General features: G+C 41.9%; 1 protein-coding gene across 3 annotated transcripts in view; it reads left to right on the top strand.

Moving 5' to 3' along the window:
• Positions 1–275: 275 nt before the first annotated feature.
• Fbxo9 (F-box protein 9) overlaps positions 276–15257 on the top strand; it is a 55166-nt gene continuing 40184 nt past the window's right edge. For all 3 annotated transcript variants that reach the window (XR_001872522.2, XR_001872521.2, XM_017799018.2), the window contains exons 1-5: positions 276–800; positions 6808–6888; positions 9279–9437; positions 10876–10933; positions 13047–13146. Coding sequence is in view for 1 of the 3 variants with exons in the window: in XM_017799018.2 (XP_017654507.1) it covers positions 798–800; positions 6808–6888; positions 9279–9437; positions 10876–10933; positions 13047–13146 (401 nt within the window). In the remaining 2 variants the exon portion in view is untranslated. The remainder of the gene's footprint in view (positions 801–6807; positions 6889–9278; positions 9438–10875; positions 10934–13046; positions 13147–15257) is intronic.

Here is a 15257-nt window from a genome sequence, read left to right as displayed (position 1 = left end):
GCCTTGCAGCGACGTTCCCCACAAACTCGGGTTTCAGGCCTCGCGTTGTATTGTGGGATCTGTAGTTCGACAACCCTTGGTGCGACTTGCTCCTCTGCCGGACGCCTTTTCCTGCGTCTGGAGTCTGTGAGGTTGAGTGTTCCTAATAGCCTGTGACTGCTGTCGAGTGTCGCTCTGTCCCCGCATTCTGGCCTGGTATTCAGTGCCCAGGGCCACGAAACGACCGTCCCCTAAAATCCAGTTAGGATCCAGTCAAGTCAGGGGCTCTACTCTAAAGTTAAAGCACTTTGTGTTAAAGCCTGCTCCCGTCTTCTCTGGTGTTCCCTGGGCCGAGGTGGGATGCGTGGGGCCCCGCGGCCTCGCCCAACCTGGTGCTGCTACGAACACAGTAGGCCCAAGGCCTTATCACGCGGCCTGGGACGGCGAGCAGCGCGCGGCGGGCTGCAGAGCGCATGTGCGGTACGGCGGCGCAGGCTCTGCAGCAGAGCAGGCAGCTCCGCAACCGCGTCGGACGTCTTTCGCCTGGCCGCCCTCCCCTCTCCGGTACTCGGCATCCGCTGGCCGCCGTCGCCCCTCCGCAGTCCGAGTCCCCGCCTGCAGCAGCGCGCCTGGCCCCGGCCCCCTGCCCTGTGAAGATGGCTGCCGTACGCCGGGCCCGCAGTTATTGCCGCTGCCTGGTGCGCTTCTCCGACCGAGAACTCTGCTAAGTCCCGCTACAGCGGACGGGCAGGAGTAGACGGCCGGCAGCCTCGGGAGCGGGGCACCGAGAGCCTCGGCCTGGGCCGCCGCCCGCCAACATGGTAAGCGGGGGTGTGTGTGGGGGGGGGCGGGGGCCGGGCCGGGTTGGACGGCGGGGCAGAGGCGGGGGCTGCACCGCCCTCACGCCTCCCCGGTCTCCTTTCTCCGACGCCGGCGATCCGGCCGGGGCCTAGCGCCTGAGGGACGGCGGAGGAAAGGGCCGCGGGCCGGGTGAACACGGCTTAAGGAGGGCGCTGGCCTCTGAGCGAGGGAGGCAGCCCGGGCCAGCGGACACTTGTTGATTGCCGGGTCTAGGAGCTGGGCCTGCAGACGGCTCAAGTGCACCGCCTGTACTGGCCGGCCAGGTGCTGCCGGGCTGGCCTGGCGCGGGCGCGGAGGGAGGCGAGGCGAGGCCCCAGTCAGCCAGGGCGGCTTCTCTGCTGGCGGCATGGAGAGCTGCGCCAGGCTCCGGTGCTGGCCACTCAGATCCCACGGGGACCTGTCTCCGGCTAGACCGAGTGAATTAGAAGACCCTAAGTTTTTGTTTTTGTTTTTTTTAAAAGAAGTGAATTGACTGAACTGTTTATTTCGTGCAGCTAACCTGGTGCATAGAACAATTGATTATTCTAAGTTTAGAAGTAGTTCTCAACCAGGATTAATTAAAAAACAGTCAAAATTAGTTACAAAAAAATCGAAAGCCTTAAGGTTGCGGCAACTCAAAGTAGTGTGGATTGACTAAATGACCAAATGTTCTAAAACCCCATATTTCTTATTTCTAAGATACTGTCGAAACAAAGGTAATGATGGATTAGATCTCTGTCAGGAAAACAGCTGTCGTTTTATTACAGGATTCCCATTTTCTTGTCCTTGAGACAGGCATTCTGTATTCATACATTTTGGAGCATCTGTTACTAGCCTGGGATAGTTTGGATTTTGGCACAGTACCAGATCTTCAGCATTACCAAACCTATGCAATGATTTGTGAAAACTTGTAGTTGTGGAATGTCACATATGAAAATATACTGCAGAAGTCACCAGATCTCTTTACAGACGTCTCTCTTTAAAGAGGAGAAAGAGGGCCCTTTGTAATTAGTTATCTCCTGCTTGTGATCCCATCCATCCAGCCCTCAGGAAGCTAAGGCAGGAAAATCACTGCAACTTTGAGGTAAGCTTGGGCTCCCAAGTGAGTTCCAGTCCAGCTTGTCATTGGTGTTTCAACCAACAACAGCAAACTCCTGGCTTTTACCAAGAATCATACAGTGTTTGATGTTAAAGATGCACTGATGACCAAGATATAGTTCCTGCCTTTCATGCACTTTAGTGAAGGAAACAAAAATAACCTCAATAAAAATTTAAGGTAACACGAAAGATAATCAGAAATACTGCTAAGGTGACCCCTTAGCTGAATCTGTAAAGATATGTGAGTAGAAGCAGCTAAGTGGGGCAGAAGGCATTCCAAGTAAGTAGAGCCAGCAGCATGTTAGAGCACCAATTGGAGAGAGCAGGGTTGCTCTTCAGATGAAGATAGTTTACAGTCTGACTGCCAGGCAATAAATTCGGAGGCCAAATTACCAAGAAAATAGTCTGTGGGATTCAGGTCCTTTCTCATTAGCTGTGCTTAGAGTTTGCTGTAATAAATGAGACCCTTACTTGAAAAGAGAGACAAATAGTCTCAGTGGGATCTGTGCATTTTTAAAGTCCTTCATGTATTTTCCCAGGAGGTTTAAGTGTCTTTTTATTACAACAAAATACTGATATAATTAATTTATAGTTTATTTTGGCTCAAAGTTCAGGTGGTTCTATTCTGAAATCAGGAGGCCCCATTGCTTTGGGCTCTGAAGAACCAGCGAGGCATGGCAGGAGCACTTGGGGGAAGAAACCACTTACCTCATGAACCAGGGTACAGAAGAGAAAGGAGTCCGACCCACAGCCCATTTCGAGGACATGCCCCCATGACCTAAACCCTTCCTGTCAGGCCCTAAATCCTACAGGTTCCCTCAGAACCCAGTAGTGCCAACCTGAGGACTAAGCCTTATACTCATGGTCCCTTAGGGGACATCTGCCCAAGTACTTTATCCAAATCTAAGCTCCAGACTTAGAGCAAATACTCACTGATGTCACCTTTATAGTGTGCCAGCCATTTCACTCCAAACTAGCTAGTTAAGTGTTTCAGGCCCCTCTGCTTTTGAGTCTGGCTGCCAGAGATAAGATAGGAAGCAAACTTATTTATGTTACACTGACTGTAGTACAAGTAGATCTGCTTGCTGTGTTCAAAGATCTTCCATAATAGAAACATTTTGTTTTCTCTCTTGGAAATAACTTACAGCTAAAATTTCCCATTACGAGAGTTGCTATCTTTGGAAGTAGATGAAATTGTATTTTGGTTTTCTTTGGGGGCAGGGTATGTACATTTATTTCTCTTTGTGTACAGCTGCACGTGTATATGCTGTTGTGCACACAGGCTTATGAACATGTATGTAGAGACCAGAGGAGGTAAATTGGTTTTACTGTTATTTTTAAGCTGGGTTTACAAGGTCATTCCCTTCTTGCCACATTCTGTGTAGGACTGGTCACCTTAAGTGTTGAACAAGTTCCCTTTGCTGATAAGTGTATTAGCTAACAGACTGAACTGAGGCTGTGTTTCATTTTTGTGGAAAGGTAGGATTCATTTTAGTTTATTTAATTTATTGAGACCAAAAGAATAAAATGGAAGGAATCTAAACTGAAATTTTCATTAAGCCTGAAGCCTTGTACAATAATTCAGTCCAGCTTTATTCTACCTTAAGCCACTCCAATATGAAAAATTCAATAAAAAATTGGATTTATACTACAGATAAAATAGAAGGGGTTAGTTCATTTGGGATATAGGTCAGCAGTTGAGTGCTTGCCTACCATGTGCAAGGCTCTGGATTTGATTCCCAAGTGCTAAAAAGAGAAAGAAAGAAAGAAGGAAAAGACAGGCTTTCTAGATAAACAGCCGTCAGTTACAATTCTTTGAGTAATGAGCTTCCCTAGTACACTTAAAATGTTTTAAAAAATAGAAATCATTCACGTAGAACACATCTAATAACCTGTCAGTTATATTAAAAAAAAGAGCTGTCTTTCAGTGGATTAGTTTTTTAAGTGACCCATGACAAAAATGTTTGCTGAACTCTACGTTTTCTGCAGCTAAGTTGTTCCTTTTTTAAGTGAACACAAAGCAATGGGTTTTGTTATGACATTTGCACATATATATCATCATACTTGGTTCTTACTCATCTCATCCCACACTGTACTGCCCTGTCGTCCAGCCTCTCTTGCTGTTCCTTACCTCACACAGATCTCTCCTGCTTTTATGCCCTGTGAATCCAATATTCTGCCGACACACACAGCCATGTGTCCCTTCTCCACACTCCGTCCCCAACAGGAGGGGATTTGCATAACTGCATGACAGATGCCACCACTTCCCAGTAGCCACCCGGGTTTGACAACTTGTAGGTAACAGTGTGCCAGAGCTGGCTTAAACACACACATACACACACACACACACACACACACACACACACACACACACACACACACACTTCCTAATTCCACATATGAGAGAACACATGTAGTATTTGTCTGAGTCTGCCTTATTTCTTAGCATAATGTTCTCCAGTTCCATCCATTTTCCTGTAGATGGCAGGTTTTCATTTTTAAGAAGGTAAACATCTATTGTGTGTATATACCACATTTTCTTTATCCGTTCATCCGTTGGTGAACATCTAGCCTGGTCCTTTTGTTTTGTTTTAGTTCTGTGTCTGGGTGTGGGTATGTAAATGTGAGTGCAGGTATAGGAGGAGGCCAGAAGATGCCCTGGAGCTGATTTAGAGGCTGCTGGACGTGGGTGGTGGGAATTGAACTCGGGTCCTCTGGAAGAGCAGTGTGCTCTTAACCACTAAGCTGTTCCTCTAGCCCCCATTTACATTTTATTCTAGGATTTTTAAAATTTCCTCCCTGATTTCTTCAGTGATCCACTGGTCATTCAAAAGTGTATTCATTCAGTCTCCAAGTATTTATATAGTTTTGTGTGGTTGGGGCTTTTTGTTGTTGTTCTTGTCTTTTTTGCTTGCCTTTGTTTGTTTTGCTTTGAGACAGGGTCTCTTGTAGGCTAGGTTAGCCTTGAACTTGCTATGCCGCCAAAGATGACGTTGCCTCCTGCTTCCACCTCCCAAGTGCTGGCCTTACAGGCATATACCACCACTTTCCGTTTACTGTAGTATCTCTTGCTATTGATTTCTTGTTATATCCCTCCAGGGGAGCCAGATGGCTGGAGCTGTGTTCAGCTTGGCTTCTTTTCAGTTGGTTGTCCATTGTTTTCCCCATACTTTTCAGTTGTTCCATCGATGCCTTTGTGAATTTCCAATGCTCTTCCTCTTTGCTCTTTCTTTCTTTGAAACAGAGCCTTTTCTTTCTTTAAGTTTTTTAAAATTTACCTACTGTGTGTGTGTGAGTGCAGATGTGTGCATGCAACAACACATTTGAAGGTCAGAAGACTCGGGAGTCGTTTTCCTCCTGCCACTCTTGGGATCTGGGATAAAGCTCAGGTTGTCAGACCTGAGTTCCTCGGCCCACTGAGCCATTGCACTGGCCCCCTTTCTTTCCTGTACTGACTTCTCTTAACCTGGGGCACTCACAGTCACTTTCTGGTCCTCCATATTACCCAGAACCAAAGTTCTTCTTTCTAAGCACCTACTAAAACATTTTTTAAAATATTTTTATTTTATGTGTATGAGTGTTTTGCCTGCATGTATGTAAGTGCACCACATGTGTACAATGCCCCTCTGAGACCAGAAAAGGGTTTCAGATGTCTTGGAGCTGGAGTTATGAATGGTTGTTAGCTACCATGTGGGTCCTGGGAATTGAACCCAGGTCCTGTGGAAGAACAGCAAGTGTTCTTAACTGCCGGGCCATCTCTCCAGCCCCCTAAAACATTTTTTAAAATATTTGTTCATTTATTTTAAGTGTATATGTGAATGCATTCGTATATGTAAGTGCATCATATGCATGCCTAGAGCCCTTGGAGATCAGAAGAGGGCATCGGACCCCCTGGAATTGGAGTTATAGGTGGGTGTTAGGCATCGTGTGGGTACTGGGAACCAAACCCAGATCCTCTGCAAGAGCAGCCAGTGCTCTTAACCACTGAGCCATCTCTCCAGCACCTACTAAAACATTTTAAAATGTACAAAAAACAATTTTCATTTATTATCCTGTGTATGGTGATTATGGACATGTGTATGTCATGGTGTCTGTGGCATTCAGAAGACAATTTATGTGGAGTCAGTTCTCTCCTTCTACCTTTACCTGGGTTCCAGGTAAACTGAGCTTGTCAGACTTGCATGGCAAGTGCTCTACCCACTGAGCCGTCTCACCAACCTCTACCAAAACATTTTAAACTGGAGCCTAGTGGAGTTGAGTATGCAGTATTATAAAAATTACAGTACAAACTTTATTTTATTGGCACCTTTTAAACTTACCAGTGAAGAAAACACCTAGAGAGAAGCAGCATTGTATTGCATGGGCATAAAACAGTATAGCTTTGCAAATTTGCTGAATTCTATGAAAGCAAATTTATTTTGAGGTTTTTTTCCTTAGCTTGGCTGAAATAACTGTTTGGAATGCTAGCAGCAGTATGTTGCTAACCACATTTCCCAACACTTGCTTTTCTGATTGAAAACACATTGTCTGTGAAGTAGTCCTTACCAGACCCCATTCAATTTCCTTGAGATCCAGCCACAATTTATAGGAAATAAGAGATCAGAAAACATTTACTGATAGCAAATCTCAAATGACTTTTGGGTGAGTGGAATCAATTTTAAATTCTGGGCAATAAGATTTTAAGATTCATAGTGATGTTAATACTACTGTGGTTTGGAATAAAGAACGTGCTTTTCAGACTTGTTTTTCTTTGGAAATAATAGTAAGGTCGCAAATGCACCCTGCAGCCTTGATGCTCAAATTGTGGTCCACAGACTTTAACTGCAAGGTGGATTACAAAGGAAAATGGTGTCTGCCTATTTGTGATGAAACTGTGCTTCTTCTCCCCAGGCAGAGGCTGAGGAAGATTGTCATTCTGATTCTGTCAGAACAGATGAGGAGAGTGAGAGTCCTGCTGAAACAGACCTGCAGGCATGTATCTTCAGTTACCCACTGAACTTTTGTTCCCTTCTTCCCATACATGCACAGAGATTGGACATAATTGGGGAGATTTGTAAGTTCTTATTTGCATTGAATTTAGCTGGATTTTCATATTCTTTATAGCATACTTAAACTGTGTCATGGATTTCTCTTCTTGTTAGAAGTATCAATAATTGCTGCTTTGGAATTCAATGAACCTCCCAAATGCTGGGCTTACAGGCAAGTGCCACCATACCAGGCTCCACGAATGTAGGCTTACATTCTTAGTACCTTTTTTTTTGGGGGGGGGGTCCTTTTGAGACAGGGTCTCCCTGTAGCCTCAGCTGGCCCGGAACTAGCTATGTAAACCAGGCTGGCCTTGAACTCAGAGATCCTCCTGCCTCTGCCTCCCGAGTGCTGGGAGTAAAGGTGTGTGCTACCACACCCAGCGTCTTAGTACACTTTTGTGTGTATCTGTGTTCACACGTGCCCTCGCATATGGGTGCATGTGCCACAGTGCCAGTATGGGAGGTCAAAGGACTACGTGTGGGAATCAGTTCTCTCCTTCTACCATGTGGATCTTGGGGACTGAACTGAGATCATTAAACTTGGTGGCAAGTGCCTTTACCCACTGAACTATTTGTGTGGGCTATCAATGTGTAGGCTTAAAGTATTCAAAATAATGCTTAAGCTTGACTTGACACTCATAGCCTTAAAGAACAAGATTGTATACTCACTTAAAAATTTAAAGCCTGTGTAAAACAAAGGCATCTTAAAGTTGAAAGCAATAGCTAGAACAATTTTCTGCCACATATAAGTATAGGGTTAATACCATCAGTGTATAGACCATGCTCATAAATTAGAGCACAGGATAGAAAGATGAACAGTTAATGAAAAATGGTTATTAAATATTTAAGAGCTAATTAGCCTCATTCATAATTTAATCAGTTTGTTGGATGATGTCCATTGCTGTCTGGACTGTGAGAACACTTATGTAGTACACATGAAGTTATAAACTACCATAGTTTTTCTGGTGGGTGCTTCCAAAATGTGTATCAAAAATAAAAGTGTACATTTCCTTTTGATACAGCAGTTCTTCCAGGAAATTAAACGTAAGGAAATAACTGGGGAAATGAGTAAATACACATGTTCATAGCATTACTTATATATAAAGAAGATATCCTTATATATCCTAAATAGCCATCACTTATGCTGAGGAACAGTGTAGTCATACAAGGCACTACAGCCATTTACAGGAATGAGATAAATCTTTGTGTATTGAACTCAAAAAAATTACTGTAATTAGGGGCTGGAGAGATTGCTCAGTGGTTAAGAACAGTGACCGTTCTTGCCTAAGAACAGTGACTGTTCTTGCAGAAGACCTGGGTTAAAATCCCAGCACACAAATGGCAGTTAACTGTAACTAGCACCCACATGGCAGTTAACAACTGTCTGTAACTCCAGTTCCAGGGGATCCACCGGTCTCTTCTGTCCTCTGCAGGCATTGCACAACATGGGTGCACTTACATACATGCAGACAATACACTCATATACATAAAAAAAAATACTAAATAAAATATTTTTTTAATTACTGTAATTAAACTCATTTCTGAACTTATAAACGTTATAGAACTTCTTTATTTGGACTGTATCAGTTAGTAGACATAGACCCAGGGTATGTAGCATGTTAGAAGAGTGGAACAAAAAGCACTGAACAGAATATTTTTTTTAAGTTTTTTAACATCTATGTGATACCTTTAAAAAAAAGTTAGAAATAATGTACACAATTCTATTAGCAGTGGCCCTCTTCTGAAAGAGAATTATCCTCTATTGAGTTCCTTGGGAGGGATGTTGAGGTTTCAGGAAGTTTATTGAAAGCACAAGTGAGATCAGTGCCATGGAAGGGGAAGGAAGAGGGACACTAGTAGGGGAAATGAGCTGCAGTGCAGTCTTAATGGACTGCCCTAGCTGGACCTGAGGGAGTTCTGAAGATAGAAAACCCTCACAAGAGAGCCAGGCCATTGGGTCGGGAGTGGGAACGCCATGCAGTCCTGCTGAGGCACTGTCTGTAAGGGATGAAACCTGGCTGGTTTCCGAAGCTGAGGCAACACTTTTCTTCCTGAAGAGCAATCAGAGCAGCTGTCAGAGTCTACCACATAGGGGACTTGACTTTGTGTGAATTTTACATTAAACAACATGTGTTTAAAGGATTTCCTTCTAAGTTTTAAGTAGAAAATGGTTTTAAAAGATTATATTTAGCAGGCATTTAGTAATTTAAGAGACTGTTTTCTGGTCTCAGAATTATAAGAATATACATAAAAATAGATACCGGGCAGATTGATAATCATGCCAGGGTTCTGTTGCTCTCTCTTCCTGGGTCCTGAAATACTCTTTTCTCTTAGACACAGCTCCAGATGTTCCGAGCTCAGTGGATGTTTGAGCTTGCCCCGGGTGTAGGTTCCAGCAGTTTAGAAACTCGACCTTGCAGAGCAGGAAGAGGCCCCATACTGAAAGCCGCTGCAGACACCAAAGGAATACAGGAACTGGCAAAGGAAGAAAAGTTAAGTATTTAAAAAAATGCTTTAGCAAATTAAATTTAATGCTTTTTGGGGGGATGGGGTAGGAATTTTCACTAGCAAAACTAACCATTAGTCACACTCTAGTGACAGAAACGTAGAATTTGTAAAGTAAAATAATTTTTTCTGATGTAGAAAATCTTGACTTGTCTGCCTACTCGTATGTCCTTCGCTACTTATAGGTGTCTTGGGTAATTACTGCTATGGGTTCCTTTTCCTATAGCCTCCCATCTTCATGTAATTCTTGTTAAAGACTCTTCAAAGTCTCTTAGTCTCTCAAAGGTAGATATCTAGACTTTACTAACAGAAGCCCTAACAGTGGGGTAGAATTTTTCAAATGCTCATAGAAGCCTTTTTATCTTTCCTTGAGACAGGCTCTTAGTCTGTGGTTCAGGTTGGCCTGGAACTCACTATGTAGCCCAGATTGGCCTAGAACTTAGAGTAATCCTCCTGCCTTACTTAACCTCCTGAGTGATGGGATTACAGGTGTGCCTCACCGTGCCTGACTCAAGAGAAGCTCTAATAAAATTACATGCTGTAATGTTGTATTGGTCATTTCCTTATTCTGGAGAGTTTGGAGCTTGTTCACAGTGGAAGCACTTTGAATGCTAGCTGCTCCCTGTCTTCTGTTCCTCACTCCATCTCATTACTCCTTGTCTTCCTAGTCCATGGGGGCTGTGTTAGCTTAGATCATCATATCGTAGTGTTAGGATGTTTTGAGAGCACATGATTTTATAGGGCAGAAGTTGCCAACCTTTACTTATGGGTTATTATATTGTGTCATACAAGTACAAGTATGAGAACTCTTTGCCAAGTTCTGGGACTCCCAAGTTTTTTTTCTTTCCCTAAATTTTTATGTTTTACATCTACTTTTCAGTTCATAATCCATTTTGAGGTTTTTTTTGGTTTTTTTTTTAATGTAGGGTATGAGGTTTAGGTCAAAGTTCATTATTTTGCTATGGATATGTAATTTCTTTTCATTTTTCTTGATGTATTTTTATGTGTATGAGTTTTGCCTGCATTTATATAAGTGCACCTTTGTTGTGTCATGCCCTCGGAGGTCAGAAGAGGGCGTGGGATCCCCTGGACCTGGAGTTATGGATGATTATTAGCTGCCTTATGGGTGCTAGGAACCAAACCTGGGTCCTCTGCAAGGACAGACAGTGCTCTTAACTGCTGAGCCAGCTCTTCAGCCCCAAGGATGAGTAATTTCTGTAGCATCATTTATTGAAAATGCTACCTTTCTACTATTAATTTTTTTGGAGGAAACAAGATCTCATGAAACCCAGACTGTCCTCAGACTAAGAATGACCGTGAACTCCCGATCCTACTGCCTCTACCTCCCAAGTGCTGGCTTAATGTCTGCTTTCCATACAGATTTTCAAAGATTTTTTTTTTTTTTTTTCGCTTTTTATTTTTACAGGCCCGGGAACTCTTCCTAAAAGCAGTAGAAGAAGAACAAAATGGAGCTCTCTATGAAGGTAAAAATTCCAGGCCTAACACAGGCCCAGCATCATGGATTTATGACACTGTTAGTGATCAGTATTTTTTGCACTAGAATTTATTTGCTATAGAACATCCTCCTCCCTCTACTTTAAATCATTTTTAAATTAAAACCAAAAATCTGTCTGGGCCCAGTGGTGCATGCCTGAGGTAGGAGGATCCTTACAGGTTCAAGTCCAGAGTGGTCCACATAGTGAGTTACAGGCCACCCAGGGCTACACAGTAAGACCCTGTCTCACAAAAATAATTAATTAAATTAAAATAAGTAAAAATGTCAGTATAGCTAGTTTTTAAAAATTACTGCAGGGCAATAGCAATATTATATTTGTAGGCTGAGTAAAATTTCTGTATTTAATTTTAGTATTAGTTATTCATTAATGAAGTCTTAAAATTGTATTCATTTTAAAATAGGATATGTTCCTTTCTTTCTGGAAATATTTCTGAAGCATAGAACATAAAGGTTAAATTAAATCAAAGAACATATAGGTGCCCTTTCTAAGGCCGCATTTTCATTTTACCAAAGGGCAGTGCTTCAACTTTGTTTTCAGTAAACTCAGTAGACTCAATAGAGTCACTTAGTGGGCTGGAGAGATGGCTCAGCAATTAAGAACACTTGCTGTTCTTCCAGAGGACTCGGGTTAGAGTCCCAGCACCCATATGGTAGCTAACAACCATCCATAACTCCAATACCAGGGGATCTGACACACTTTTCTGGCCTCTGCAGGCATTGTATGCACATGATGCACTTTCATACATGGAGGCAAAACACTCAAACACATTTTAAAAAAAAAAACATATTAGTAAGGCTGAAGGTGTAGCTCAGTGACGGGGTGCCTGCTTACCATGTGCAAGGCTTGGGTTTTGTATATAAACAAAGTGATTGGACTCCTTTCCATATTGAGATTTCTTTGATGGTAATCATAATAATTGGGGAATAAAAAATATGTTTGAGATTGAGGCATTTGAAAGTACCTGAAAAATATCATTATGTCTGGCTGCTGTTTTTATTTGGAAGTTTCTTCTAGTGATATTTTTATATTTATTTCAATAGTCTATCTGGTCAAGTCCCATATGCAATCTTCATTGGTTTGTGAGATTCCCACCTCTATGTAATGCATGATACTTGCCCCAGAATGCTAGAGTGTGGCAGAATGTAGCACATTGAATGGACTTCATCAGGAAGCAAAAGAACTAGTCAGCTTCTGCACTCCCACATTCCAGTGGGGAGAGATGATTGAATATTATAGCTATAAACCACTTGACCAGAAGAGTTATGAAAAGCAGGATATGGGCAGGACATGGTGGTGAAATACTTACAATTCCAGCACTTAGAGGCTTGCCACAAGTTTGAGGCCAGACTCAGCTATATAGTGAGTAGTACCAGGCTAACCAGGGGAAACAAGACCTTACCTTAAAAAAAACCCAGAAACAACAACAATGAAAGTAACAAGGTTTATGGGGCTGTAGAGATGGCTCACTAGTGCTCACAGCTGCCTGTCATTCCAGCTCCAGGGGGTCTGCTGCCCTCTTCTGGCCTTTTTGGGTACACACACACACAGTGTACATACAGCAGGAAACACATGTACTCAAAAGTAAAAATAAAAATTTAAATAAACGTAGCAAGATTTAAAGGTTATATAGCTAAATAAGAGGGCACACTGGGTTGAAGGAAGTTAGATTTGAAGGATGAATTAAAAAACCATTTTATTATGTTCAGCATTTCGTTTTCTTCAGCTCTGACCTAGAAAGAAAAATATGTTTACAAGTACTTCTGTTGGAGCTGTAATAATTGTGTTTTTAGAGCTCCCCAAGGCAACAACCATGTCAAATCCCATCTAATGAGACATAGAAACACATGGGAAGGTCAAAAAGATAAGCATTAAATGCATCTCAGTCTCTAAGCTTGAAGAAAGCACCTTTGGAGCAGTGTGGTTTGGAAATGAGTTTGTTCAGTAAGCTGCTACTGTGGCATGTAGAGGAAGAATTTGTCTTCATAAAGAAATCTACCGAATTAAACTACAGTTAAGGGTAATCAGAATAAATGACAAAAATGTGTGGTTATAGCTAACTTAGCTTTATTTCTTCTTTTAGCCATCAAGTTTTATCGTAGGGCTATGCAACTTGTACCTGATATAGAGTTCAAGATTACTTATACCCGGTCTCCAGATGGTGATGGCGTTGGAAACAGCTAGTGCGTATATAATTTAACAGACAATAACGTATAAAGTTTATAAGTTAAGCATCTTTGCCGTTTTAACTCTTAACTTGCTAAGAAGGTAGTGCTGATTCTCTTAACTGTGTGGTGTTTAGTATGTCCCTGTTTATAAAGTTGTAGACTTATTTAACCTGGGGAATGTTAATATTCACATTTTAAATAAAAGTAAGGTGATAAAAGTTTTTTTATTATTAAATCAATGATCCTTGAAAAGGATAAACAATACTTGCAGCTTTCTGAAGCCTGTTTGCAGTAGAAAGTACTAAAACGTAGTGTTAATAACTGTTAGAATCGGGTGGTGGGTGTGTAGGATGTCATCGTACTAGTTTTCTCTTTTTCTGTGTTTGAATCTTTGACATTTCAAAATAGGCATCCTGCTAGGAAAATGCTAAATTGTAGTGATTTATTCTCTTACTGTATATAGGTTGTGCATTATTAAAGCTCTAACATTGTCTAAAAGCATACAAGATATAAGCATGCAGAGATCATGTGTCAGTGTAATGACAGTCCTGGCATCGGAGTGGGAAAGCAGCAGTGATGCTTTCCTGTGAGAAAAGATTAAGGGGCAGTTTGTTTGTTCCTTTTGTTTTGTTTAAGATGGACTCTCACTATGTAGCCCTGGCTAGCCTGGAACTCAGAGAGATCCACCTGCCTCTGCCTCCTGAGTGCTGGGTTTAAGGCGTGCACCACCATTCCCCTAAGAGAGCATATTTTTAAGTCAATGCTATTGAAAATATTATGTTATAAAATCATTTTGGCCTAATCTTTCTCCAAAAGCCCAGTTTTATGACATCAATAAGGAAAGGTATTTGTGCCCATGAGGGAGTGTCAGGTTTAAAGACCGGGTATTAGAGGGCTAAGAATGTAGCTCAGTTGGTCGAGTATTTACCCAGTATTCAGAAAACCCACAGTTCAGTCATCAGTACCATGTAAAGTGGGTGTGGTGGCACACACCCATAATGATAACACTTTGGGTGTCGAGGCAGGGAGAATCAGTTCAGTGTCATCCTCAGCTGTATATGAATTAGTGACTAACCAGGGCTATGAGACTGTATCTCATTAAGGAGTTTTGGTAAGGGGTTATTAGCTGTATTCTATTCTTTTTTCTGTCAAAGAATAATTAACTTATATTTTCCAATAATTGTGTTTATTGCCAGTGCTTCTTTAATTTTTTAAAGTTTTAAAAAATGATGGGCTTCATTTTAGTCTGTGTAATTATGCTTTCTTGTTTCTCTTCTGCCTTCTTGCTGGTCCCCTACTTTGCCCATTGTCAGTGTTTCTTAGTACATATAAATCAACGTTTAAGAATTGAATAAGACATCAGGCTTGGTGGTGCATGACTTTAATTCCAGCATTCAGGAGACAAAGGCAGCCAAATCACTGTGAGATGGAGACCAGCCTGGTTTATGTAGTGAGTTCCAGACCTGCTGGGGCTACAAAGAAAGTGAAAAAAGACATTGGCTAAGCCACATTATGAGCATTCAGTGAAGTTAGTATTTTAAAAAATATTTTATTTATTTATGGGTGTGTGTGTGTGTGTGTGTGTGTGTGTGTGTACCCATGTTGTGCAATGCCCATGGAGGTCAGAAGAGGGCATCAGATTCATCTGCATTTGGAATTATGAACAGTTGTTAGCTGCTATGTGGACATTGAGAATTGAACCCAGGTCTTCTGCAAGAGCTGCCAGTACTCTTAACCACTGAACCATCTCTTCAGCTCTGAAGTTGGTATTAATTGCCTATTTATACTTTGCAGCTTATAATACTGTTCATCAAATTAGATTTAACAGTATGAGGTAGTTCAAACTCAAAATGAATCACTTCTCTTTTTCTAAACCTTTGAATTTGGATGGAGTTACCCAGCATAGCTCTTACCCAATTTCTTTGGGGGGAGGGGCGTGTTGGGGAGAGGAGATTTTTCTGGGGATCAAATACAGGGTTTTCCACATAACACATAAATGCTTTTGCCAGTGAGCTACATCCACAGTCCCAAAATTACAATTTTAAAAATAATCTTCTTTTAATTATTTATGTTAATGTGTATTTGTGTTGTGCCTGCATGTATGTAAGTGTACCTGTATAGTGCAG

The sequence above is a fragment of the Nannospalax galili genome, unplaced genomic scaffold (genome assembly GCF_000622305.1).
Source record: "Nannospalax galili isolate Female #2095 unplaced genomic scaffold, S.galili_v1.0 scaffold930, whole genome shotgun sequence".
NCBI classification, from domain to species: Eukaryota; Metazoa; Chordata; class Mammalia; order Rodentia; family Spalacidae; genus Nannospalax; species Nannospalax galili.
The sequence above is the reverse complement of the archived record's forward strand: the minus strand, read 5'-3'. Positions and strand labels throughout refer to the sequence as shown.